We start from the raw sequence: 27,009 nt of genomic DNA on the forward strand, positions 1-27,009 counted from the left end.
AAGAGGAGAGGAAGAGAAGAAGAAGATAATATTAAGTTCACAAAGCTAATTAGAGACAGTAGTGGATGACATAAGTATGAAGAGTCAAAGATGGAGAGAGAATCATAAAGGACGTTCAAGGTCAGGACGTGAAACTAACTTGATTTGGTGGTAGTAGGGGAGTGCTAATGGCAGGATTTAGTGGGACACGCATGAAAAAGATGGACCTTAGCAACTACCTTTTTTGTGACTGGAGACAGACAATACAGGAACAGGGAAAGGTAGTATTATATTTTAGTAATGAAACATGCATGTTTATAAAGCTGACTTTACAATTTAAGATATACATAAATTTAAATTTAGAGTTTGTTTTCTATTTTAATCTAACTGAACATTGGTTGGCTGATTGACTGCAAACCTTATTCTACAAACCTTATTCTACAATTGTAAAATATATTTGTTCAGTTTTACTCTCCAATGATGATCATTCTCCAAGCCAAATATACAATCATCCTCAGTTTGAGTCAAAATTTTGTAAAAAATTATATTTAAGATGCAGCATTTGAATGAATTCAATAGATACAGAATGTTCATTTTGTGGCTTTTGAGTCTTCATGTCAAATAAGTAATGAATATCTTACAGACCTGACGTTATCCAAGTTTAAAAAAAACCAACCATGCAGGTATCTTAAAGGACTGGCTACTTTTCTCCATGAAAACAGAGAAATAAGGCAGGCGTACTAAAGAATGCATTGTTACAGATCTATTATTCTTCAACTTTTCACTTTCAATCAAGACACACATTTGTATCTAAAAAAACTGCTGAAAGCACAATTTCAGGACATCCTCTGCATCTGAATTAAACTGGTTTCCCCCCACCCCAGTGCCCCACTCTCCCAAACCGTCCCTAGCATAAGTAACAAGAGACCATTTTCTGAAGGTCGTCTGAACGATTTCAAAGGCGATAACAAATCAAAATGTTCCCTGCATCTAATATCAAACACGGCTGGTGCCAACACTTATTAGAGAAATCGGATTCAGCCCCCCCCCCCTTTCACCCAACACACACACATCCAGCTTTGAAGTGGAAAGAATGCAGGGATCAGAAATTACCCAAGAGACAGTTCTGGCTGTCTTTGAAGCTTTCCTTTGATACTACTATTTCTTTTCCTCTCTTACGCTGGGAGGCTAAAAGCTGCCTTTTTTATTGATATGGGGTAATTAATGAAGCCACAGCATTAACAGAACCCAAGTTCCTTAACATGATAATTCAGCTGAGACACTTATGTTTCTTTAATTAAGTCTAACTAATGCAGAATTAGGTATTTGGCTGTGGACTAATGTTAACACCTGTGCCAAATATGCCATGTCATGGTTCTTCCACATCTCTGTATTCACAGAAAATCAGCCTGTCAGCATGCCAAACAAACCCGAAGAAAAGCTCTGTTGCTCTATCTCAGGAACAGAAATTGGTCCAATAAAAGATCTTACCTCACCTACTTTATCTTTCTAAAAGAATCTGAATGCAATTTTATTTCTACTAGCAGAATTAGGATATTAATGGCTCAGTTCATGGAAGCCTGCACTCAAGAATGAGGTGCACGGATTTATTTTCTCAAGAATCTGGATGGCATTACTAATAATTACTTTTCATGTCTGGATTCCAGTGCACTATGAGTGTGTCAAAGTTTGAAATTGGGGATGGCACATTGCCACCACTACAGCTACAGACTAATTAAAATGCATCAGTATGTGGTGGATTGTACGGGCCAGCAGTAAAGCAGAGGAGACTGCACAACCATTAGAATACAGAATTATAGCATGGAAAAAGCCACCAGGTCTATTGGTTTTTAAAATTTCCAACAAAAAGGTGTGTTGTATTGTTTGCACTCTGGCAAAGGCAAGTTCAGCAGGTCTTTTGAATGCTTCATAATTAAGGCTCTATTTGAACTGTGAGATAATTATAAAAAAATTGTGGGTTACTTGTGGAATAAGAACAGAAGAACGGCCGTACTGGGTCAGACCAAAGGTCCTTCTAGCCCAGTATCCTGTCTGCCGACAGTGGCCAGCACCAGGTGCCCCAGAGAGGGTGGACTGAAGACAATGATCAAGCGATTTGTCTCCTGCCATCTCTCTCCAGCCTCTGACAAATAGAGGCCAAGGACACCATTTTATCCCCTGGCTATTAGCCTTTTATGGACCTAACCTCCATGAAATTATCTAGCTTCTCTTTAAACTCTATTATAGTCCTAGCCTTCACAGCCTCCTCTGCCAAGGAGTTCCACAGGTTGACTACACGCTGTGTGAAGAAGAATTTTCTTTTATTAGTTTTAAACCTTTTAAATTTAAATAGCCATGGAAAATTTCAGAAAAGTAATAACAGATATTATTTGATATAAATAAAGTCCATTACTACATTTCCATGATTTTTTGCTGCTAGTAGCACGTGGCTGAGAACAGAAGGTCCTACTTTCAGTCTCATTCATGGCAGGACTCCTGCTATCAAAGTTTAGATAGGAAATTAATATTGAAGAATCTGCAGTTCCTCAATATTGCAAGTTAATACAGGCAGTCCCCGAGTTACGCGGATCCGACTTATGTCGGATCCGCACTTACGAACGGGGCTTTTCTCGCCCCGGAACTCGCGGGCAGTGGGACCACCCAGACGCGCAGTGGTCCCGCCACCGCGTCCTCTGGGGCGAGAAAAGCTGCTCTGGGTGTCCCTGGTCTGCTGGGGGGGGTCCCCAGCAGACCAGGGACACCCCGAGCAAAGCCTTGGAGGTGGCGGAGTCCCGCGCCTCCAAGGCTTTGCTCCGGAGCAAAGCCTTGCAGCCGTGGGACCCCGCCGCCTCTGCGGCTTTGCTCGGGGTGACCCTGGTCTGTGGGGACCCCTCCCAGCAGACCAGGGACACCCCGAGCAGACCAGGAACACCCGGAGCAAAGCCGCGGAGGCGGCGGGGTCCCCACCTCCAAGGCTTTGCTCCAGAGGCTTTAGTTGTGGACGCCTGGGGTAGAGCAGCTTGGGTGCTGCTGAGTTGGTCCTGGGGGGGACCTACCCGGCAGCGCCCCAGCTGTTCTGTCCCAGGCTCCAGATTCAGCCGCTGTTGAAACTGATCAGTGGCTGATTCCAGGAAGCTGGGGGCAGAGCAATTCTGCCTCGGGCTTCCTGTAATCAGCACCTGGTCAGTTTCAGCAGCAGCGGCTGAATCTGGAGCCAGTTCTGAGTTACGTACAAATTCAACTTAAGAACAAACCTATAGTCCCTATCTTGTACGTAACCCGGGGACTGCCTGTATAGACCTTATCCATAGTACAAATCCAATCAGACCTTCCTTACCTTTTTCCAGAAAATTACTGGCTCTCATGTCTTTGCCAATATGCAGAAATTACCTCCCCGCCCCGAAACAGACATTGTCCAATTGTGCAGTATTAGGTTAAGACCATCTGCTAGATTTATTTTTTCCTCTTCATTTTGAATACAGTTTTTTCATATGAATAAAAATGATTGTATCAAATGCAATTAGTCACTCGGACAGAATACAAGTTAACTATTTGGCAGATTCCTCTCTCAGCTATCTGAATGTATTTCCATAATGACCTGTAATATTCTGGCTATTCTGATCCCAGTTTTTTTTTTCTTTCCCACAACTACCAATTGTTTCTAACTATGCCAACATGTGTGACTCAACAGTGTCCATGAGAATCCACCAAACTCACTGCACCTATAAATCTAAGACCTGGCTAAACTCTGACTGATTGCAGTTTTGGCCTCCTATTCCAGTGTTGGAACTCTCAATCCAGGTGGTTCCTCTTACTTCTGCTACCTCTTCTGTTCAAAACTCCCCACCTTTTCCTCCAAGCCACTTACTATGCACATTTCACTTTAAAATGTTACTGTGTCTGCCTCATTGGGATGTTGGGAAAATTAAGTGAATGATGTTTGTATAGCAATTTAAACATATAAAGCACAATGCAACTATTACCATTGTTCTAACTTTTCCAACTTCTTTTGTGATCCTAAATACTGACTCTCTTCCTCACTCTCTGTACATATAAAGTTGTTTGAAATGTTTCCACAATTCTCTCCATTTCCTTCTATTCATTGTCTCTTCTGAATACCTCTTTTTTGGTTCAGGCTGGGAGTAGAAAAGCTGGAGCAGCACTAGACAGCCACTTTAAAATGCTTTACCCACAGTGTCTGTCATGAGAAAAGGATATGGAATTTACTGTAATTGCACCTTCCCCATGGACACAGTAAGTAAAGAGCATTACTGCCTGAATTCAGTCCTACTCTTCCTCTCCAATTACCAACATATTTAATTAGGGAAAAAAAGGTAGCCCACTGCTTGTCAATATGCACTCCAATTGGGCACACTAGCCAACCACATATCTATTCATTCAACAATTTTGAAGCCGAATTTTCTGCTGGTTAAAGTAGATGCAACTTCATCAAACTCAATGGAGTTATGCCTGCTTATATCTGCAACTAATTTGGCTCTTCAGATTTGGGACTGATAAGAGTCCTGAACTAGTCTAGTGGAATAGTGACCTGACAAGTGAGTGTGTCAGGTTCATACAGTCTCACTGCAGGCGTTGGCAAAGTCAGGAAGTGAAGTTGAAATGGTACATTCCTCCCATTGAGTTATCAATGCTTTATAAAATGAGTAGGATTATCATTTTATTTGCATGCAAAAGCAGGGGTTTTATGATGTTTAAGAGCCTGCTTTTATTCACTGTGGCAAAGCTCCAGCCTTGCCATGGGGGATCATGTGCTTTGAGGTGCTTAGTGTTAGCCTCAGAGGCTCACTGTGGCCCTCAACTTAACCTCTTACCCTTTACTAAAGGTAAGGATTACAGCGTACTGAGCCACTTTCATCATAGGCCAGTCAATGGGTTGGGGTGAAATCCCTCCGTAGTCTCAGTCTCTTCTCTGCATTGGTGTGTGAATCTAAGCCCTCCCACTACTCTGATTTCTGGCCCAGAGACTCTAAGGCAGTGGCAACAGGCAGTGTTTCCTCTATCCCCAGTGTTGCAGCCTTTTTCCTGGGCCACTTCCTCAAACAACCTCTCCCAGTAGCTTCTTTCTGGTACCAGCACAAGTCTTTCCTGCTCCTCCACAGCACACTTCCGCACTCTCAGTCCTTAGCTCCTCCTTCTCTGAAGGGAAGCCTTTTAAATCAGCAGGTCCCTAATGGGCTGAGGTGACCTGATTAGCCTGTCTCTCTTTTGCTTCATGCTTGCTCCTAATTGGCTCCAGGTGTCTGACTGACCTAAATGCTCTCCAGCAGACCCTGCCCTGGTCTCTCAGGAAACAGAAACTATTTATTCAGTTGCCTGTACATTTACCATCCACCAAGCTACTGCAGCCAGCTGGTTTGGGTCTGTCATATCACTCAAATCCAAATATTTCCTGTTCCATGATGTATCTGATGGATAAGTGAGGTTGTGCCTAATCTGTATTACTAGGCATGCAGATTTAAAACCAGCAATTTCTACTTTCCTCACTTTGAAAGGGAAAATCTCTCACCTGGAAAATTGAGTTATACTTCCCTTTAACAGATAGCTCCTAACCTTTTGAGTGGAAGAGAGGTTCAAACTCAGTCACTGAACTGAAGGGTCAGTATATAATGTGTTGCTATGTGCTAAAACACGGGTATCTTTTGAATAAAAAACTCTCATTATAACATGGCCTATGGGGGCCATGTACTCATCTAGCTAGAAAGAACTTTGTATTTTAATGGGATTCATAATAAGGGGAGAAAGCTCATGAAAGAATGTGAATGACAAAGGTGCTCAGTACTTGTTACTAGCAAGGGTGAGTCTTGTGGGTGTCTCAGCCATTGAGCCTATTCCACGCTGAAAAGAGAAAATAAAACTAAGCTGAAGGCTGTCAGGTCCCATTATCATCTTTTGATGTTCTGCTGAGAGCCATATGGAGTGTGTGCAGTCAAAAGAATGTAGGGGTTCAAGCCAGGTGAATTTTTCATAAAGTAAATCCCTCTCAGAAACATAGGTTACACTTCCTCCAATAGCTGCTGTCCAAAATACACTATTACGAACAAGTAACTTCTTGAGGACTACAATAATTTTCATAGCAAAGTTTATCAACTTGAGTATAAAACTAGCCAAAGATTTCCCAGTGGCTCTCAGAAAAGAGAAAAGTGAACCCTGGGCTATTGATGTGCTGGTACACTGAAAAAATGTTTCCTCAGTAGACACTATTAATGAGGCAATTGTGGTCTAAGGTGATAAATTAGAAATTCAAGCAAGGGCATCAGGGCTTAAAGAAAAAATAGATGCTTGAGTATGAAAAATCTGAGTGAAGTGAGCTAAATTTAAAGCTGAAAGCTTTGCAGAACATCAGCCCAGCCTGTTGTGATAATTTCTTGTTTGCAAACATGCCTGTGATGGAAGTTCTTTTCTCTAGTTTCGCAAAAACCAGGTATCAGGTAAGTCTGAAGCTAGAGATGTGAAAAACCTACCTTGCCATCTTCAGTGTATACATTTTCATTATATCCTTTTACTATTGTCCGGTCAATGAAGAGACTCCGCATCACCACTATCACTTTTAGCACTTTTCCTAAGGTAACCTGTCAATAACAAGAAAAGGACAAAAACATAAGCTGAAAGAGAGCTGGGTTAAGTCTGCATTCACAAGGTCATAGAGTCAATTGCTTACATTTGAGGAAATTTCAGTTTGCAATATTTTACAGAAAGATGAAAATACGAATCTAAAATACTGTGTGCATGTGTGAGGAAGAGAGGCAGATTATAAAATGCAGAAAAAGTAAATAATGTAGACCATGTGTCTGAAAATGTTTGAAGTCATAAAATTCACCATTACAGAAATGACACTGCCAACCAACTCTCTCTTTCTTAAATTAACAAACCCCAATATGTCAAAAACACTGAGAAAATCTGATTGTTTTCAGTATGTTGGGAAGCACAAAATATAACTGTATGCATAACAAATACTTTTTAAAATAAGCAGTCATTTTTAATGCTGTCCCTGAAATGCATGTTGAGGGCTTAAAACAAAACATTTTCCCTTGAACAAAAATGGTAAAAGGATAAAAAAAATGTAAAATGGAAAAGGAGGGTGGGATTGTTTTTACAATTAGCAATAAGACTTTATATTGCAAATTACATGCACTGTGATTTCATCTCTGCACCCTATAACATGCACTGGAAAAATGTTCACATTTTGGGGTTCACCGAGTCTAGTATGGGATTCTTGAAACCCTGGGTGTCTTGTGGCTGTGCAGCTTTGATCCAGAGCTCTGATCTCAACAGCTTGGCAAGCTAGGGTAGCCACTTCCATTTTCCTGGATAATTACACATTCCGGTACATGTGAAATGGAGTGGACTTGTTCCTGCTTGCACGCCCGTCCCCCTTCATGTTACCTAACATGCATTATGTTGGCAATGTCATACAACATGGGGAATGCTGTAATGAAGAGAGCCCAATCTCTCCCCCCACACTTGATGGCATTATCTTGCACACATGCTGAGTGAGTGGTTATGCTAGCAGGAGCAGAGTAGTGTAATCTTCATTATGACATCCCCTGTCCAGTACCAGACAAAACCATGTCTGGGTTTGTCTCATTACCATATGGGGCACAAAACTCAAGAGACTCATTTATAACCAGACATATTGGCTCCCTGTTGACAGCAGACCAAGTCTTCTTCTGGCTTTACCCAACCTGATTACTCCTTGTAAGATGATCCAGCCTCAACTCGGTCCCCTCAACATCCCACTATACCAGGTAATCATTTTTTGCCAGGGGCCACTTAAAAAATGTTTGAAGCACCAGAAGTGGCAGGGCCTCAAAAGGAAGGGGCGTGGCCAGGATGCTTCAGGCTTCCCCATTTCCTGATTGGGCTGGGGGTGGGAGAGCGCGTGAAGTCTTCTCCCGCATGCTCCTGGCAGAGTAGAGAAAACTTTGTGCCTCCCCCCAGGCCCTAATTGGTCTGGGGGTGGGGGAATAGCCCACAGAGGCCCTTTTGTCCACCCCTGCTCTATACTAAAGGTCCCTCTCACTGGATCCTCAGAGAAAGTGTGAGGTTCACAGCCTTTAAGGAGGCAGTAAAACACATCCAACCTGTTAGTTTTACAGAAGCACACATTCTACTGAATTTACACAGCAGTGATGATTTATAAAGAAAATTTATTAGCAAAAATTCATAGATTAAGTGGTACCAAGTAAAAGAGATAATGGTAAAAATGGCTATAAGCAAATAAAAGTGAAAACACATAGCTAAAAGTTAATCAACCAAGATGCAGTCTTTGTTCAAGATGGTTTCTCTCACCCATAGTCTCCTTTCCTGATTTTATTGGCTGGCCTGGCCAGGACCCATAAGAGAGATCCAACTGCTTGTTTTATATGTCCCGCAATAGGAAGGATAAAGATAGAGTGTCTCTTTTTCTTGTAACACCAAAGGAGTTGTTTTTAATCTTAAAAGTCACTAAGGCTTCCTGGCAATTTAGTCTCCAGTCTCTCTCTGAGGCACAAGACCCATGTTAATTCAGTCTGTCCAGTTCAGGACTAGGATAATTCCCCGATTTTGCCTGATGCCTTTGTTTACTGATAATATGTAAATTGAAGTAAACCCACTTTCCTTTGTCTAAGGCAGACCTGTTTAACACCTTTACGGAGGCTAGACTGTCTTGTCTTAAACATGTTCTGGGTAAAAGCATAGAGAAGGAATTCACAACTTCACATAGAACATGAACACACACACTTTACACAGAATCATAGAATCATAGAGCTGGAAGATACCTTAGAAGGTCATCAAGTCCAGCCCTCTGCCCAAGGCAGGACCAATCCCAATTAAATCAACCCAGGCAGGACTTTGTCAAGCCGAGACTTAAACACCTCTAGGGATGGAGACTCCACTACTTCCCTAGGTAACCCATTCCAGTGCTTCACCACCCTCCTAGTGAAATAGTTTTTCCTAATATCCAACCTGGACCTCTCCCACCTTGTTCTGCCATCCATCACTACTGTGAACAGCCTTTCTCCATCCTCTTCGGAACCTCCCTTCAGGAAGCTGAAGGCTGCTATCATATCCCCCCTCACTCTTCTCTTCTGCAGACTAAACAGACCCAAATCCCTCAGCCTCTCCTCATAGGTCATATGCTCCAGCCCCTAATCATTTTGGTTGCCCTCTGCTGGACCCTCTCCAATGCGTCCACATCCATCCTGTAATTGGGGACCCAGAACTGGACACAATACTCCAGATGTGGCCTCATCAGAGCCGAGTAAAGAGGAATACTCACATCTCTGGATCGACTGGCAATCCTCTTCTTAATGCAACCTAGTATGCCATTAGCCTTCTTGGCTACAAGGGCACCCTGTTGACTCATGTCCAGCTTCTCATCCACTGTAATCCCCAGGTCTTTTTCTGCAGAACTGCTACTTAGCCAGTTGGTCCCCAACCTGTAACAATGCTTGGGATTCTTCCATCCCAAGTATAGAACTCTATACTTGTCCTTGTTGAACCTCATCAGATTTCTTGTGGCCCGATCCTCCAATCTGTCTAAGTCACTCTGGCCTCCTTCCCTTCCCTCCAGTGTGTCTACCTCTCCCCCAGCTTAGTGTCATCTGCAAACTTGCTGAGGGTACAATCCATCCCCTCATCCAGGTCATTAATAAAGACGTGGAACAAAACTGGTTCCAGAACTGATCCTTGGGACACTCCCGCTAGAAACTGACCGCCATCCTGACGTCGAGCCGTTGATCACTACCTGCTGAGTCCAAACTTCCAGCCAGCTTTCTATCCATCTTACCGTCCATTTATCCAATCCACATTCCCTTAACTTGCTGGCAAGAATGTTGTGGGAGACTGTATCAAAAGCCTTGATAAAGTCAAGGTATATCATATCCACTGACTACCCCATATCCACAGACCCAGTTACCTCATCATGGAAGATAATCAGATTGGTCAGGCATGACTTGCCCTTCATGAATTCATGCCGACTATTCCTGATCATCTTCCCGTCTTCCAGTGCTTCAAAATGGATTCCTTGAGGATCCCCTCCATGATTTTTCTAGGGACTGAAGTAAGATTGATCGGCCTATAGTTACCTGGATCGTCCTTCATCCCTTTCTTTAAAATGGACTTTTCAAAGATAATGGCCAAAGACTCCTCAATGACATTTGCCAACTCCCTCAGCACCCTTGGATGTATTAAGTCCGGACCCATGGATTTCTGTACATTTAAGCTTTTCTAAGTAGTTCCTAACCTGTTCTTGCCCAACGAAGGCTGTCCACCTTCGTCTCATGTTGTGTCAGTTAGCGCATTAGTCTGGGAACTGACCTTGTCCGTGAAGACAGAGGCAAAGAAAGCACTAAGTACTTCAGCTTTCCCCACATCATCCATCACTAGGTTACTGCCCTCATCTAGTAGGGGCCCCACACCCTCTCTGATCACCTTCTTCTTGCTAACATGCTTGTAGAAACATTTCTTGTTATCCTTCACATCCCTTGCTTCTTTAAAATATTGGCAGCTCTCCTGGGCTCCTTTCCCCTTCATGTTAGCATCCCAGGGGATTCTCCCCAGCAGGTCCCTGAGGGAGTCGAAGTCTGCTTTTCTGAAGTTCAAGGTTTGTATTTTACTACTTTCTTTCCTTCCTTTGCTCAGGATCCTGAAATCGACCATCTCATGATCACTGCTTCCCAGGTTGTCACCCACCTCTACTTCCCCTATTAGTTCCTCCCTGTTTGTGAGCAGCAGGTCAAGCTGAGCATGGCCTCTGGTCAGATCCTGCAGCACTTGTACCAAGAAGTTATCCCCAACATTCTCCAAAAACTTCCTGGATTTTCTGTGTACTGCCATACTGGTCTACCAATAGATGTCAGGGTGATCAAAGTTCCCCACGAGAACCAGGGCCTGCGAACTGGAAACTTCTCTCAGTTTTCCGAAGAAAGCCTCATCTACCTCATCCTCCTGATTCGGCGGCCTGTAGCAGACACCAACCACAACATCACTGCTGTTGCTTACACCTCTAAACTTGTTCCACAGACTCTCAACAGACTTTTCTCCCTCTATATACTGGACTTCTGAGCAATGATTGTGCTCTTTTATATACAGTGCAACTCCTCCTCCTTTTCTCCCCTGCCTGTTCTTCCTGAACAGTTTATGCCCTTCCATGACAGCGCTCCAGTCATGCGAGTCATCCCACCAAGTCTCTGTTATCCCAATCAAATCATTGTTCTTGGACTGGGCCTGGGCTTCCAATTCTTGCTGTTTGTTACCCAGGCTTTTCACATTGGTGTACAAACACCTTATATAACCAGCTGATCGCCCTAGCCTCTCTATTCCAATCAAGGGTCCTCCTTTGTTGCTCGTTCCTCTTTGCATTTCTTCCTGGTATCCGACTTACCCACTCCCCTCAGGGTTTTGGTCACTGTCCCCCAACAAACCTAGTTTAAAGCCCTCCTCACCAGGTTTGCAAGCCTGCCCGTGAAGATGCTCCTTCCTCTCTTGGTTAGGTGGATCCCATCTCTTCCAAACAATCCTTGTGTCCAGAACAGAGTCCCACGGTCAAAGAAACCAAAGCCCTCTCTCCAGCACCACCTGAGTAACCACACATTTACTTCCTTAATTCAACGATACCTACCCAGTCCTTTCCTTTGAACAGGGAGGATGGATGAGAACACCACTTGCACTCCGAAATCTTTAATCCTTCTTCCCAACTCTACGTAATCCGCAGTAACCCGCTCAAGGTCATTCTTAGCCGTATCGTTAGTTCCCACATGGAGAAGCAGAAAGGGGTAGCAATCCAAGGCTTTGATCAGTTTTGTAAGACTCTCAGTCACATCCTGAGTTCCCGTTAAGCAGCATACCTCTCGAGAATCCAGGCCCGGATGGCAGATGGATGGCTCATTCCCTCTCAGGAGGGTGCCCCCAACCACCACCACTCGCCGCCGACTTCTTTTACAGTCATATTAATAACCAGCCTGGTGGTAGTTTTTATAGGATACCTTGCACACTACCATTTGGATTAGGGATGTAATAGTGTAGTCCATTAAGGGTATGTCTACACTACAGCACTATTTCGAATTAACTTAATTCTAAATAGTTAATTTGAATTAAGCTAATTTGAAGTAACAGCTCTAGACACAAAAACTGTTTCAAAATAGCACATCCACACTGTTTGGACCCTGAACCAAAGTTAAGGCTGGCCGGAACCAGTGCCGGTAGGGCATCAGGTTAGGACTTAGCGTGTGGGGCTGCTGCCTGAGGCTAACTGAGCTCCATACTTAAAGGGACACTACCCCCACCCCAGACAGACAGTTCTCAGGGTTCCTCTCTTGCTTGTCTACCTCGAAGAGGGACAGTAAAGCAGTTCTGTCTTGGAGTGCCTGAACTTGGGACACCACAGCACTCAGCCACATGGAGCCAGAGCTGCCCCTGGGCATGCTGGTGCATCTCGTGGGGTCGTTGCCATCAGCCCGGCTGCACTTGCTGCAGGCTGCCATCCGGGGAGGTCTCTCGGGGGGCTGTCAGGATCCAGGAGGCCCTGAGGGAGAGCGTCCACCCTGAGGAGAATCTCATAGTCTCCCCAGTCCTCTTCACCAGGGGCTCATGCCCTATTCCTCTCTCATGTCCTTCTACTTACCCCTTCCTGATGTCAAATAAAACACGTATGTTCAAAAATAGAAACTGGGTTTATTGAACAAAACGGGGGGGGGGGGGGGAGAGTGGATGAACCTCTGGGGAGACTGGGAAAAGGAGGTGGGAGAGAGGAAGAGAGAGGGTGGAAGAGGGGAGGGGGAAACCTGGGAGGAGGGAGCTGGAAGGGGGAAGCAAGGGGAAGAAGGGGGAGGGGAAGCTCAGGGCTGGGGGTCTCGTCGAACCAACTTGACTTTCATGCAAACCTGCTCCTGGGTTCGCATGTGGCCTTTGGTGGCCAGGCTGGCAGCTATCCTGCCATAGATGGCCAAGTTCTTCCGTTTAGTGCGGAGATCATGGATGTTGGGGGCATCCCCCCCCTCAAACCTGAATAAGGTCCATGATCTCCACACTGGACCAGGAAGGCACTCGTCTTCTCCAGCCCCTGTCAGGCTCCTGGGAGCTGGCAGACTGCTATTGGGGAGCGGTGGAGGGCTGGATGTCAGTGGCTTACTGGCTCATGTTTTGGGGCCACTGGGTCAGGGACCCCGGTGTCCACTGCTGGCTCTGGGCTGGCAGGCTTGGAGCTGGCACAGGCATTGTGGCCAGGGTCTAGCCTTTTAATGGCTCCAGGGTTGGGGGAGAGGAGAGTAAGTTTTTCTGGTTGTGCCCAGAGTGGCTACCAGGGCTCCCTGGGAAGGGCTGGAGGCCCCCTATTTCGAATTAAGTGTCTACCCAGCACTTAATTTGAAATAGCTATTTCGAATTTGGTGTTACTCCTTGTAGAATGAGGTTTACCAAATTCGAATTAAGGGCTCCGCTATTTCGAATTCAATTCGAAATAGCGGTTTGCATGTATAAACGCTATTAAAGTTAATTTAAAATAACTGTTATTTCGAATTAACTTTGCAGTGTAGACATACCCTAAGCGATTAACAAAAGCTTATAGATTAATACTATAGAGTAAACGTGCTCCCCACCTGCCACCCTTGCCAGTATTTTTTTTAGCAGGCTGACAGGCAGCCAGTCCGCGAGGGGAGCATGTTTTTAAACTGGTTCCCCTCATGGACAAGCTCATGCCTGGCTCCCGCCACTGCTGCCTCTGATACAGAGGCAGCAGCGCGGAATGGCAGAAGGTTCCTTGGGAGTGAGGCAGGAGCGCATCGGCTGCTGGCCTTGCCCCCAGGGACTACAGAATAGTTGACTAACCTATAAGAATTCATGAAGTTACTCAACTATTCAATGAATTGATATTTTACATCCTTAGTTTGGCTAAATCATGACAAGAGCATTGGATGCAGTGAGTTGGCTGGGTTGGTCTCAGGAGAGACAGTGTACCTATGCCAGTGGGCATTAGGACTCTCGCCAAGAATATAAACATGACAAGTACTCAAAAAAGTATACTAATTTAAGAAACTGGGCCACCCATTTAGCACACTCAGAGGAGGGTTCCCCAACCAGCAAGATAGGATAGTTAGCCAGATTTTTTTTTAATATTAACCTGGTCCTGCATAAGTAGTATGAAGAGTAGTATGTTAACGTTGCATTGTAAGTGACACTTAATACATTAAAGAAGGCTAGTCTGATGCCTCTTTGGGAGAAAAATAAACGAGGCAGGAAATAAAGCAGTTACAAGGAGAAAGATTACAATTACAAGAGTAAAAAAAAATTAAAATTTCAATAGTTTTAAAGGGATATTTACCCCCTACTTCTAGTTTATTCTGTAAATGGTAAGCATATAAAGAGTAAAGATCATAAGAACAGAAATAAGCCTTAAATACTGATCAAATACAGTAATTACAGTGTTTTAATGTAATATATCAATGTATTTGTCAACGTTTTTTGAGTTTTAAGGTTAACAGGGTTTCTGTCTTTGGTCTTAGTTATACAGAGAGCATTATATAGTTTTCCCTCAATGAAAAATAACAAGAATGAGAAAATAACTGTTGCATTATTTAAAACCTTCTCCCAGTCAGCAGTGGACTATTTTCTACTGTATGTTCTCCAAGATTTTGTCCAGTCCAGATTAAAATGCATCAAAGTAATGGCACTTCTTCTGCTAACCTTGACAGACTATTCCACATTCTAACAAACCATTCTCTGTAGTTTTTCCAGTTTTTTGCCATAATTCTTCCTTTCTTAATTTTAACTCATGGCTCCTAGTTATAGTCACTGTTCTATCTTTAGTAATTCTTCATGCTTGGGGTTAGAGTCTCATCCTCACCTATAAACAAGATAAAGTGTCTCTAGGAAGCCTGGGTACATCTGGGGAAGAACTGCCCCACTATAGGAACTAAAGAAACATCTTCTCACAAACTCAGATGTAGGGGGAATACAAGCGCCAGGGTTAGGAGTCCAAGGGAAATGCTTGAAGCAGAAGGGAGTACAGATGATGCATGAGAAGAATGGGTTACTTACTCTGCAGTAACTGTGGTTCTTCAAGATGATGTAATCAGTTGTGAATCACTCTATAGGCATACAAGATTGGAATCTTTTGAATAGCACTATTCATCCAGGTCATACACATGCCTTATGCCTCCTCATGCTCCTGTACCTCTCCCTCAGTTCTTTATAATTTGAAGTCTATTAGCAGAAGGACTCTGAAAACTAGGAGAGGGGGCAGGTCATAGGAGACACTAACAGTAACATCTCAAAAAACACGGCTAGTGCAGTGTAAGCAATTGTTCTTTCTTCATCAAGTACATGTCAATGTGGATCCTACTGTTGGTGAATAGCAAGGAATACCTCCTCATGACAGTGGAAAGGAGGAATTTCACCTGAAGCTGTTGAGCAATTTTAGTGTTTTCCTAAACTTGGCATCTGACCTGGAAAGGCATAATATTTGACAAAGTTCAGCAGGTTACTCCATTTTGCTGCTTTGCAGATTTCCAAGATTAGTACATTTCAGAAGCCCGCAAGGAATGTGGTCTGCAACCTGGAAGAGCGAACTTTGATGTTCAGTGGGAGAGGCACACCAGCCTAATGTTAACACAGCAATAAGGTGTTTAAGAAAAAGCAGAAAGCATATAAGGAGTGGAAAATGGGAGGGATCAGTAAAGAAAGCTACCTTATTGAGGTTAGAACATGTAGGGACAAAGTGAGAAAGGCTAAAAGTCAGGTAGAGTTGGACCTTGCAAAGGGAATTAAAACCAATAGTAAAAGGTTTTATAGTCATATAAATAGGAAAAAAAAAACAAAAAAAGACGAAGTAGGACCGCTAATTACTAATATCTAAACAAATACTTTGCTTCAGTCTTTAATGAGGCTAACGAAGAGCTTAGGGATAATGGTAACATAACAAATGGAACTAAGAATGTGGAGGTAGATATTACCATATCCGAGGTAAAAGCCAAACTTGAACAGCTTAATGGGAGTAAATCGGGGGGGCCCAGATAATCTTCATCCAAGAATATTAAAGGAACTGGCACATGAACTTGCAAGTCCATTAGCAAAAAAATTTAATAAATCTCTAAACTCAGGGGTTGTACCATTTGACTGGAGAATTGCTAATATAGTTCCTATTTTTAAGAAAGGAAAAAAAAGTGACCCGGGTAACTATAGGCCTGTTAGCTTGACATCTGTAGTATGCAAGATCTTGGAAAAAATTTTGAAGGAGAAAGTAGTTAGAGACATTGAGGCTAATGGCAATTGGGACAAATTACAACATGGTTTTACAAAAGGTAGATCGTGCAAAACTAACCTGATCTCCTTTTTTGAGAAAGTAACAGATTTTTTAGATAAAGGAAATGCAGTGGATCTAATCTACCTCGACTTTAGTAAGGCATTTGATACAGTACCACATGGGGAATTATTGGTTAAATTGGAAAAGATAGGGATTAATATGAAAGTTGAGAGGTGGATAAGCAACTGGTTAAAGGGGAGACTACAGCGGGTCATATTGAAAGGTGAACTGTCAGGTTGGAGGAAGGTTACTAGCGGAGTTCCTCAGGGATCAGTTTTGGGGCCAATTTTATTTAATCTTTTTATTGCTGATCTTGGCACCAAAAGTGGAAGTGTCCTAATAAAATTTGTGGATGACACAAAGTTGGGAGCTATTGCCAATTCAGAAAAGGATCGGGATATCATACAGGAAGATCTGGATGATCTTGTAAATTGGAGTGATAGCATTAGGATAAAATTTAATAGTGAGAAGTGTAAGGTTATGCATTTAGGGATTAATAACAAGAATTTTAGTTATAAGCTGGGGACACATCAGTTGGAAGTAACAGAGGAGGAGGAGGACCTTGGAGTCCTGGTTGATTATAGGATGACTATGAGCCGCCATTGTGACATGGCCGTGAAAAAGGCTAATACGGTCTTGGGATGTATTAGGCGAGGTATTTCCAGTAGAGATGAGGAGATGTTAGTGCCATTATACAAGGCATTGGTGAGACCCCATTTAGAATACTGTGTGCAGTTCTGGTCTCCCATGTTTAAGAAGGATGAATTCAAACTGGAACAGGTACAAAGGAGGGCCACTAGGATGATCCGAGGAATGGAAAACCTGTCTTATGAAAGGAGACTTAAGGAGCTTGGCTTGTTTACCTTAACCAAAAGAAGGTTGAGGGGGGACATGATTGCACTCTTTAAATATATTAGAGGGATAAATACCAGGGAGGGAGAGGAATTATTTAAGCTTAATACCAATGTGGACACAAGAACAAATGGATATAAGCTGGCTAGTAGGAAGTTTAGACTTGAGATTAGACGAAGGTTTCTAACCATTAGAGGAGTGAAGTTCTGGAACAGCCTTCCAAGGGAAGTAGTGGGGGCAAAAGATCTATCTGGTTTCAAGATTAAACTAGATGGGTTTATGAAGGGGATGGTTTGATGAGATAACATGATCTTGGCAACTAATTGACCATTCATTATCAGTGGGAAATAGGTCAATGGAGGGATGATAGGAGTTATTATAGAGAACTTTCTGGGTGTCTGGCTGGTGAGTCTTGCCCACATGCTCAGGGTTTAGCTGATCGCCATATTTGGGGTCGGGAAGGAATTTTCCTCCAGGGTAGATTGGCAGAGACCCTGGAGGTTTTTCGCCTTCCTCTGTAGCATGGGGTACAGATCACAGCTGGAGGATTCTCTGCATCTTGGGGTCTTCAAAGTATTTGAAGGCTTCAATATCTGAGATATAGGTGAGAGGATTATTCTAGGAGGGGTGGGTGAGATTCTGTGGCCTGTACTGTGCAGGGGGTCAGACTAGATGATCACAACGGTCCCTTCTGACCTTAAAGTCTATGAGAATATACATTGTGTTGCCATTTTGATAGTCTCTGCAACGAGATGGCCCCAGAAATAAATGGGAAGACAATCTGTAACAAAGCAAGGTGGTGGAATCATCCCAAGTGCAAAACTTCCTCTTCCTCAGATTTTATGAAGACAACAGCTATATGGATGGACTTATTTTTTTCAAATCTGTTCCAAGACTTTGAGTGTGAATTTTGGGTGAGGTTTTAGCACCACCGTGTCCCTGTAGAATATCACATAGAGCATCAGATGTAAGTGCCTGAAACTTACTCACATTTCTGGCTGAAGTGATTACAATTAGGAAGACTGTCTTCAGAGTGTGATGTTGTAAAGAATATTCCAAAATAAATTCAAAGAGGTTCCATGTGCCTTAGTGCAACTATATTGCTGGTCCAGGCAGGATTAGGTTCTCTGAGCAGTGGGTAAGCATGTATTAGCCCATTCAGGAATACAATACTGTCAGGTGAGAAAAGACTGTGCCCAACTGCATAGGCATATTGCAAGCCAAGAGTCCTGTAAAATAGAGCTTTAAAAAAAGGATAACCTGTTTTCAGTGTAAAAAGTAGTTGATCTTCCATATTGAGGTCTGCACTGGGTCCAAACCATGCTGGGCTGCTCATACAGAACAATTCTTCCATTTTGAGCAGTCAATCTTTCTGAGCAATGTCTTCCTGTAGAAAGCAATTTCTGCTCATGATACTCAACTAGCTGACAGCCATACTTTTGCTGATGTCACGTCTAAATAGAACATCTGTCCATGGTGCTGTGAAATCAGATATAGGAAGTGCAAGAGCTGGATATGTGGCTCAGTGAACTTCTAAAGCTGGTCTGTCAAGCAAAACTACTGTGGCCAGTTGGAAGCTACCAGGATAATAGTGATTGTCCCACTAGGCCTTGGATATTATCCTGGGGATTGAGAGGGAAAATAAACAGAAAGGCATACAGAAGGCTTTGAGATTACTTTAGAAGGAAGGTTCACACTCCTTCTCTGTGGTAGATAACAAGCCTGTCCCAGGAGCCCCTCAAAGCGCTATTATGGATTTCTGCAGCAACCACTAATACCTTTGGGAACTGCTTATCTGCTCAGGACTTCTGCCAGGTTGCTGCAGACTCCCTCCAGGAGGTGACGAGACACTCTGGTAATCAAATGCTGGAGAACTTGTTAGTCTCTAGACAAAAGGAGGGTGATGTTTCTTGCTTGTTAATGCAGTTCATCATAGATGTGTTCTCTGTTGGGATCTGCAGTAGGGAGGAATGTCACAAAAGCTACACTGATATCTCTGAGTTCCAGAACATTCATGTGAAGTCCCACGTCTTCGGAGGAGCAAGTCCCTTACATCTGTAGTGTGTTCAGATGGGATTCCCAGCCTGTCCTGACACATCTTAGATTAAAGTCTCTTTTGGAGAAGTTAAGAACGGCATCATTTCATGTACTTTCATTGGTTCTAGCCAGCATCTCACTTCTGCAAAAACATGATGTGGGGCCACTTCTTTCTTCTTCTTCTGGCATTTCAGTGGGAAATAAACTCATCTCAGCCAGAGTTACAGGTGAAGTCAATCAAGTGGTGTCATATACGTACATGCTGATCTATGACTTAGCATACCCACTCTGACATATTTGCTAGAAACCTCAGACAAGTTCATATAGTCAAGAGTCTTTTTTAATATAGCTTCAATTCTAGAGATTACAGCAACAGTAATCTGTCCTCAAATAGGTATACACTTGCCAATCTAGATCTGATCAACAGTCTTATGAACTCTCTCTGTTGTGATGGGATAAAAGTTCATTTTTCATTATTCACCAGGGGCCTACCTGGATAAGCAAGGAGATGGTATATTCCAAGCTTGCGGTCATTTCCTTTCCAGTTTTGTCTTCAACAATCATCTGGGTACAGGCAAAAGTAAACTCTTTCTTCTCAGATGGGCACCATGACTGCTGGGCATTTCATGAAGGCCCTTGTGGCTGTGGAAGTCCACCAGACACTACTTTGGATTGGTTGTTATCGGGCCTCCGTGTGAATCTTTGGTATGTCTTGTGGGCTAGGATAATGGCTACCTAAAATTACATATCCAGTCATGAACCAGTCAAACCTAAAAAGATGGATCGATGGAGGCAAATGTGCCCCTAGCAATAGGGAGGTATTATCGACCACCTGTTCAAGACAGTAACAATGAGATGCTAAAGGAGATAAGACCGGCTATCAAAATAAAAAACTCAATAATAGTAGGAGATTTTAACTATCCCCAAATTGACTGAGTACATATCACCTCAGGACACAATGCAGAAATAAAATTTCTTGATACCTTAAATAACTGTTTCTTGGAACAGCTGGTTCTGGAACCCACAAGGAGAGAGGCAATTCTTAGTCCTAAGTGGAGTGCAGGATCTGGTCCAAGAGGTAAATAAAACTGGACCACTTGGAAATAGTGACCATGATGTAATACAATTTAAAATTCCTGTGGTGGGAAAAACACCTCTACAGCCAATACTATGGCTTTTATTTTCTGAAAGGGGAACTACACAAAAATGAGGACATTAATTAAACAAATTAAAAGGTACAGTGACAAAAGTAAAATCCCTGCAAGCTGCATGGAAGCTTTTCAAAGACACCATAATAAAGGCCCAATTTACATGTATACTCGAATTTAAAAAACACAGTAAGAGAACAAAAAAGTGCCACTGTGGCTTAAAAAAAAAAATCAAGGAAAAAGCTGTGTGAGGGGAAAAAAACAACATCTGTGTGACAGGGCGCTCGCCCTGCACTGGCCCTTTAAGGGCAGACCCCGGCCTGAACCAGGGCCCGGGAGTTTAGCCCAGCTGGGCCCTAATGGACTAGTACAGCCTCAGCTGGGCTAAACTCCCCGGCCCTGGTTCAGGCCGGGGTCTGCCCTTAAAGGGCCAGTGCAGGGCGAGCGCCCTGTCACAATCTGGAAGTCAAATCCTAGTTAGGAAAATAGAAAGGCGCATAAACTCTGTCAAATTAAACGTAAAAATATAATAGGAAAAAACAAAAAGGAGTTTGAAGAACAGTTAGCCCAAAACTCAAAAAATAATAGTAAGATGTTTTTAAGTACATCAGAAGCAGGAAGCCTGCTAAACAACCAGTGGGGACCTTGGACAATCAAGATGCAAAAGGAGCGCTCAAAGATGATAAAGTCATTGCGGAGAAGCTAACTGAATTCTTTATTTCAGTCTTCACGGCTGAGGATATTAAGGTGATTCCCAAACCTGAAAAAGCGACGAGGAGTCCTGTGGCACCTTATAGACTAACTGAAGTGTAGGAGCATAAGCTTTCATGGGCAAAGACCCACTTCGTCAGATGCAGGTAGTGGAAATTTCCAGAGGCAGGAATAAATATGCAGGCCAGGATCAGGCTGGAGATGACGAGGTGGATCCAATCAAGGAGGATGAGGCCCACTTCTAGCAGCTGATCTGGAGGTGTGAATTCCAAGAAAGCAGAAGCTGCTTTTGTAGTTAGCAAGCCATTCACAGTCTTTGTTTAATCCAGAGTTGATTGTGTCAAACTTAAAGATGAACTGTAGCTCAGCAGTTTCTCTTTGAAGTCTGGTCCTGAAGTTTTTTTGCTGCAGGATGGCTACTTTTAGATCTGCAATTGTGTGTCCAGGAAGACTGAAGTGTTCCCCTACAGGTTTTTGTATGTTGCCATTCCTAATATCAGATTTGTGTCCATTGATTCTTTTACGTAGGGACTGTCCTGTTTGGCCGATGTATATAGCAGTGGGGCATTGTTGGCACATGATGGCATATATTACGTTGGTAGATGTGCAGGAGAATGTACCAGTGACAGTATGGCTGATCTGGTTAGGTCCTGTGATGGTGTTGCTGGTGTATATATGTGGGCAGAGTTGGCACCGAGGTTTGTTGCAAGGATTGGTTCCTGAGTTCGAGTTATTATGGTGCGGTGTGTAGTTGCTGGTGAGAATATGCTTCAGGTTGGCGGGTTGTCTGTGGGCAAGGACCGGCCTACCTCCCAAGGCCTGTGAAAGCGAGGGATCATTGTCCAGGATGGGTTGTAGATCACTAATGATGCGTTGGAGAGGTTTTAGCTGGGGACTGTAGGTGATGGCCAGTGGTGTTCTGTTGGTTTCTTTCTTGGGCTTGTCCCGTAGCAGGAGGCTTCTGGGTACACGTCTGGCTCTGTCAATCTGTCTCCTCACTTCCTCGTGTGGGTATCGCAGTTTACAGAATGCTTGTTGAAGATCTTGTAGGTGTAGGTCTCTGTCTGAAGGGTTGGAGCATATGCGGTTGTACCTCAGTGCTTGGCTGTAAACAATGGATCGTGTGGTGTGTCCAGGATGGAAACTGGAGGCATGCAGGTAAGTGTAGCGGTTGGTAGGTTTTTGGTATAGGGTGGTATTGATATGACCGCCACTTATTTGTATCGTGGTGTCCAGGAAATGGACCTCCCGTGTAGATTGGTCCATGCTGAGGTTGATGGTGGGGTGGAAGCTGTTGAAATCATGGTGAAATTCTTCCAGAGTCTCCTTCCCGTGGGTCCAGATGATGAAGATGTCATCGATGTAGCGTAGGTAGAGAAGGGGTGTAAGTGGACGAGAGCTGAGGAAGCGTTGTTCCAGGTCAGCCATAAAAATGTTGGCGTATTGTGGGGCCATGCGGGTGCCCATAGCAGTGCCACTGGTCTGGAGGTATATAGTGTCACCGAATCTGAAATAGTTGTGTGTGAGGATAAATTCGCAGAGTTCAGCCACCAGTTGTGCTGTGGCATCATCAGGAATGCTGTTCCTGACAGCTTGTACCCCATCTGCATGTGGGATGTTTGTGTAGAGAGCCTCTACATCCATGGTGGCTAGGATGGTGTTTTCTGGAAGATCACCTATGCATTGTAGTTTTCTCAGGAAATCCGTAGTGTCACGAAGGTAACTGGGAGTGCTGGTGGCGTAGGGTCTGAGCAGAGAGTCCACATAGCCAGAAAGTCCTTCAGTGAGAGTGCCAATGCCCGAGATGATGGGGTGTCCAGGATTTCCAGGTTTGTGGATCTTGGGTAATAGATAGAACAACCCTGGTCGGGGCTCTAAAGGTGTGTCGATTTGTTCCTGTGTTTGTTTAGGGAGTGTCCTGAGCAGATGGTGCAGTTTCTTAGTGTATTCCTTAGTGGGATCTGAGGAAAGAGGCCTGTAGAATTTGGTATTGGAGAGTTGTCTGGCAGCCTCCTTTAGGTAGTCAGGCCTGTTCATGATGACAACAGCACCTCCCGTGTCAGCCTCTTTGATTATAATGTCAGAGTTGTTCCGGAGGCTGTGGATGGCATTGCGTTCTGCACGACTGAGGTTACCAGGCAAGCGATGCTGTTTTTCCACAATTTCTGCCTGTGCACGTCGGCGGAAGCATTCTATGTAGAGGTCCAGACTGCCATTTCGGCCCTCAGGAGGAGTCCATGTGGAGTTCTTCTTCTTGTGCTGTTGGTGGGAAGGTATCTGTGTGTCAGTGCACTGTTCAGTGTTGTGTTGGAAGTATTCCTTGAGACGGAGACGGCGAAAGTAGGCTTCCAGATCACCGCAGAACTGAATCATGTTAGTGGGGGTGGTGGGGCAAAAAGAGAGTCCCCGAGATAGAACAGATTCTTCTGCTGAGCTGAGTGTGTAGTTGGAGAGATTGACGATATTGCTGGGTGAGTTAGGGGTACCATTGTTGTGGCCCCATGTGGCAGGTAGGATTTTAGACAGCTTACAGTCCTTTTTCCTCTGTAGAGAAGTGAAGTGTGTAATGTAGATCTCCTGTCTTATTTTAGTAAAGTCCACTTGTGCAGAAGGTTGGTATTTTATGAGAGACTCCACATTGGAGAGCTCTTTTTTGATGTTTTCCTGTTTGCTGTACAGGATGCTGATCAGGTGGTTCCTCAGTTTTTTGGATAGTATATGGCATAATCTCTCACTGTAGTCTGTGCAGTATGTAGATAGCAATGGATTTTTCACCTTCAGTCCATTTGGTATAATGTCCATTGATTTGCATTTGCATTTGGCTCCCAAACCTGAGCCATTCTTTTTAGGTGACAAATCTAAAGGACTGTCCCAGATTGAGGTGTCATTAAAAGAGGTTTTGAAAAAATTGATAAACTTAATAGTAACAAGTCACCAGGACCAGATGGCATTCACCCAAGAGTTCTGAAAGAACTCAAATATGAAATTGAAGAACTATTAACTGTGGCTTGTAATCTTTCCTTTAAATCCCTGATGTTTGGAAGACAGCTAACATGACACCAATATTTAAAAAGGACGTAGAGGTGATCCTGGCAATTACAGACCGATAATTCTAATGTCAGTACCAGACAAATTAGTTGAAACTATAATAAAGAATAAAATTGTCAAACACATAGATGAACATAATTTGTTTGGAAAAAGCCAACATAGTTTCTGTAAAGGGAAATCATGCCTTACTAATCTACTAGAGTTCTTTGAAGGGGTCAACAAACATGTGGACAAGGGGGATCCAGTGGATACAGTATACTTAGATTTCCAGAAAGCTTTTGACAAGGTCTCTCACCAAAGACTCTTAAGTAAAGTAAGTTGTCATGGGATAAGAGGGAAAGTCCTTTCATGGATTGATAACTGGTTAAAAGACAGAAAACAAAGGGTAGGAATAAATGGTAAGTTTAACCAAGGGGTAACACTATTCCCAACCTGGCAGAAGCCCCTTCCTCTCCTCACCCCCACCTTCCACTTAGTTCCCCCCTTACCTCTTCCCTTCCGCCATCCTGACACCTGCACTTGCTGGGTGGGGCAGCATAGTGAGTGGCTGCCCTGAGTGCCAGGGCTGGGGTGCTATTTTTAGTACTGCGGCCCCCATCCAGGAGCAGCTGCATCACGGCCTGGATCCAGTCCTGGGACACAGAGCAGCCACACACTACGCGGCCAAGCCCTGGGAGTAGCTGGGGCTGCAGCCGCTGGGGCTGCATTCTGAAAATAGCATCGTGGCATGTTCAGGGACTGGAGCCAGGGCCACGGTGCTATTTTTAGTACTGTGGTCCTGGCCCCAGCAGCTGCCACACAGCCGTGGCTCCAGCTGCTTCCGGGGGCTGGGCCACATGGCGGCTGCTCCATGTGCCAGGACTGGAGCTGTGACACCACATGCTATTTCAAGTACCACAGCCCAAGCTCTAGCTCCTGCAACCCCACATGGCTCCACCCCCAGGAGCAGCTAGGGCTGCAGTTGTGCAGCTCTGTTGAGGGAGTAGGCAGGGCTGAAATTCTTGGTGCGAGCCCACACAGGCATGTACCTTACAAGAGTCCCTGCCCTCATCCCTCCACCAGCCCCATGGCTTCCACTCCCAGGGTCCCCAGGGGCCACTGGGGCCCCAGGACATGGGGGAAGACTCACTAGGAGCTGGACCCTCCAAGGCCCTCGGGAGGCAGAAGACAGTCCTCTTTACCCTTCTGATTCCCAGTTCTTCCTCTTCCCTGTTGTTTTCTTCTAATAAACCCTTATGTTCATTGAACCACGATCTCTTTATTGGTTGAACTGCACGGGTGAGGAGGGGGATTAAAGGGAAACAAAGGGAACACAGGGGCAACTTGTGGAGAGCCACATGGCAGTCTCAAAAGAAGCCTTGCATAAAACCCCATCAACTCTATGGAGAGTTGTCCAGTTGGAGAAAAAATTCCGGCATGCATCTTCCAGAAGAGGCAGGAATTCCGAAAGATGCAGGCATCATGCATCTTTCCCGACCATCCCATGCTGATGTTGGTGAAACGGCTCTTGTGATCCAAGAGAGCCTGCAGCATCATGGAGAAATACCCCTAGCACTTGATGTACTCCATGGCAAGGTATTAAAGAGCCAAGATGGGGATGTGCATGCCATCTATGGTCCCATCGCAGTTAGGTAAAGCCATCCACTGTGGTATCGACGTTTCCCAGAGTCACAATCCTCCATTGCAGAATGTTATCGATGGCCTTGGCTACTCATCTGACAATAGCCCCAACTAGATTTCTCCATTGTGAACGGATTCCCAATTGATCAGTGGCATGGCAAGCTTCCATAGGGCAATTGTCATGTACTTCTCCACGGTCAGAGTAGGTTGAGTATTCTAGCACCTCAGGGCAGGAAAAAGCCATTCACACAGTTCCAAGAACATGGCCTTCTGTACCATGCCTGCATCACAATGCAGTCCCAACAGTCTGGGCTTATCTCATGGTGCCAGAACCAGCATTGCACTGTGTCCAAAGCATGGACTGGCAGGTGACTAGCATGAGTGCCAGGCCTTGCCCGAGCAGTTCCTCCATGCTATGGCGAGCTTCATCCTTGTCTTCTTCCTGGTGGTACAACATGTGTACGCTGTCAAAGTACAGCGCCACTAGGTGCACAGTGCCACACATGAGCATGACAATGAACGCTTTCCTGCCAACCAGACTCCATGCTTGTGCTGCTATGGTGTCCACGCAGGCAACCAGGGCACCCAAAGGTGCAAGCACATTGCCTCCACTTTATCTCATGCAAGGGGAGCGGGATTAGTCAAACGCCTTATGGAACACTGGCAACATGAGCCCCTAACAACCTGCTGCAGAGTTTTGGACCCAGCGGACACCATGAGAATAGCCGAGAATGCAAAACTGTCCACGGTGCCTCGCTCTCTGAATCGATGGTAGGCTCCCTAAAGGGGACACGCTACTTTGAATTGCATAAGATTCTTCCCTGCATTGAGGACACAGATCTTCAGCTTTGCAAAACTGGGTGGTAGAAAAATCAACCATATTGGATTTGACTATCTCATTGTATAGATGTGCCCTAATAGGCCTTACAGAGGCAGTAATCTGATAGTTCTACTCAGAGGCTCAACAGAGCAGGTCTCTTCTTTTGGAGGACAAACCCCACCTGGCCAGTCCCTTTTTAATGAACACTCAGTGTACCCTCTTGACCTCCACAGATGATAATCATAGGGACCTACTATCAGTGTAGAGATCTGCTACTTTTCAATTTGATTAAAGTGGGCAATATATTTTCCCTTCTAAAGCAAACTTTTCCCATTAAACTTCAACTTCTTCTGTCGATACCCTGTTAGACAGCGCTTGGCTTTTTCATATTTCGCCTGTAGGATATGTGCCAACTCACCCTTGATGTAGAAAATTTTAATTCAAATCAATACATATACAAGGTCACTTTAAAATTCAATTAATATGAATGAAAA

At 44.2% G+C, this 27,009-nt stretch overlaps 1 protein-coding gene across 2 annotated transcripts in view; it reads right to left on the reverse strand.

The window, feature by feature from the left end:
* Nucleotides 1-27,009, reverse strand: part of MED27 (mediator complex subunit 27) — a 255,637-nt gene that overhangs the window by 39,430 nt on the left and 189,198 nt on the right. For both annotated transcript variants that reach the window (XR_012897207.1, XM_075905682.1), the window contains exon 5: nucleotides 6,462-6,569. Coding sequence is in view for 1 of the 2 variants with exons in the window: in XM_075905682.1 (XP_075761797.1) it covers nucleotides 6,462-6,569 (108 nt within the window). In the remaining variant the exon portion in view is untranslated. The remainder of the gene's footprint in view (nucleotides 1-6,461; nucleotides 6,570-27,009) is intronic.

The sequence above is a fragment of the Pelodiscus sinensis genome, chromosome 22 (genome assembly GCF_049634645.1).
Source record: "Pelodiscus sinensis isolate JC-2024 chromosome 22, ASM4963464v1, whole genome shotgun sequence".
NCBI lineage: Eukaryota > Metazoa > Chordata > Testudines > Trionychidae > Pelodiscus > Pelodiscus sinensis.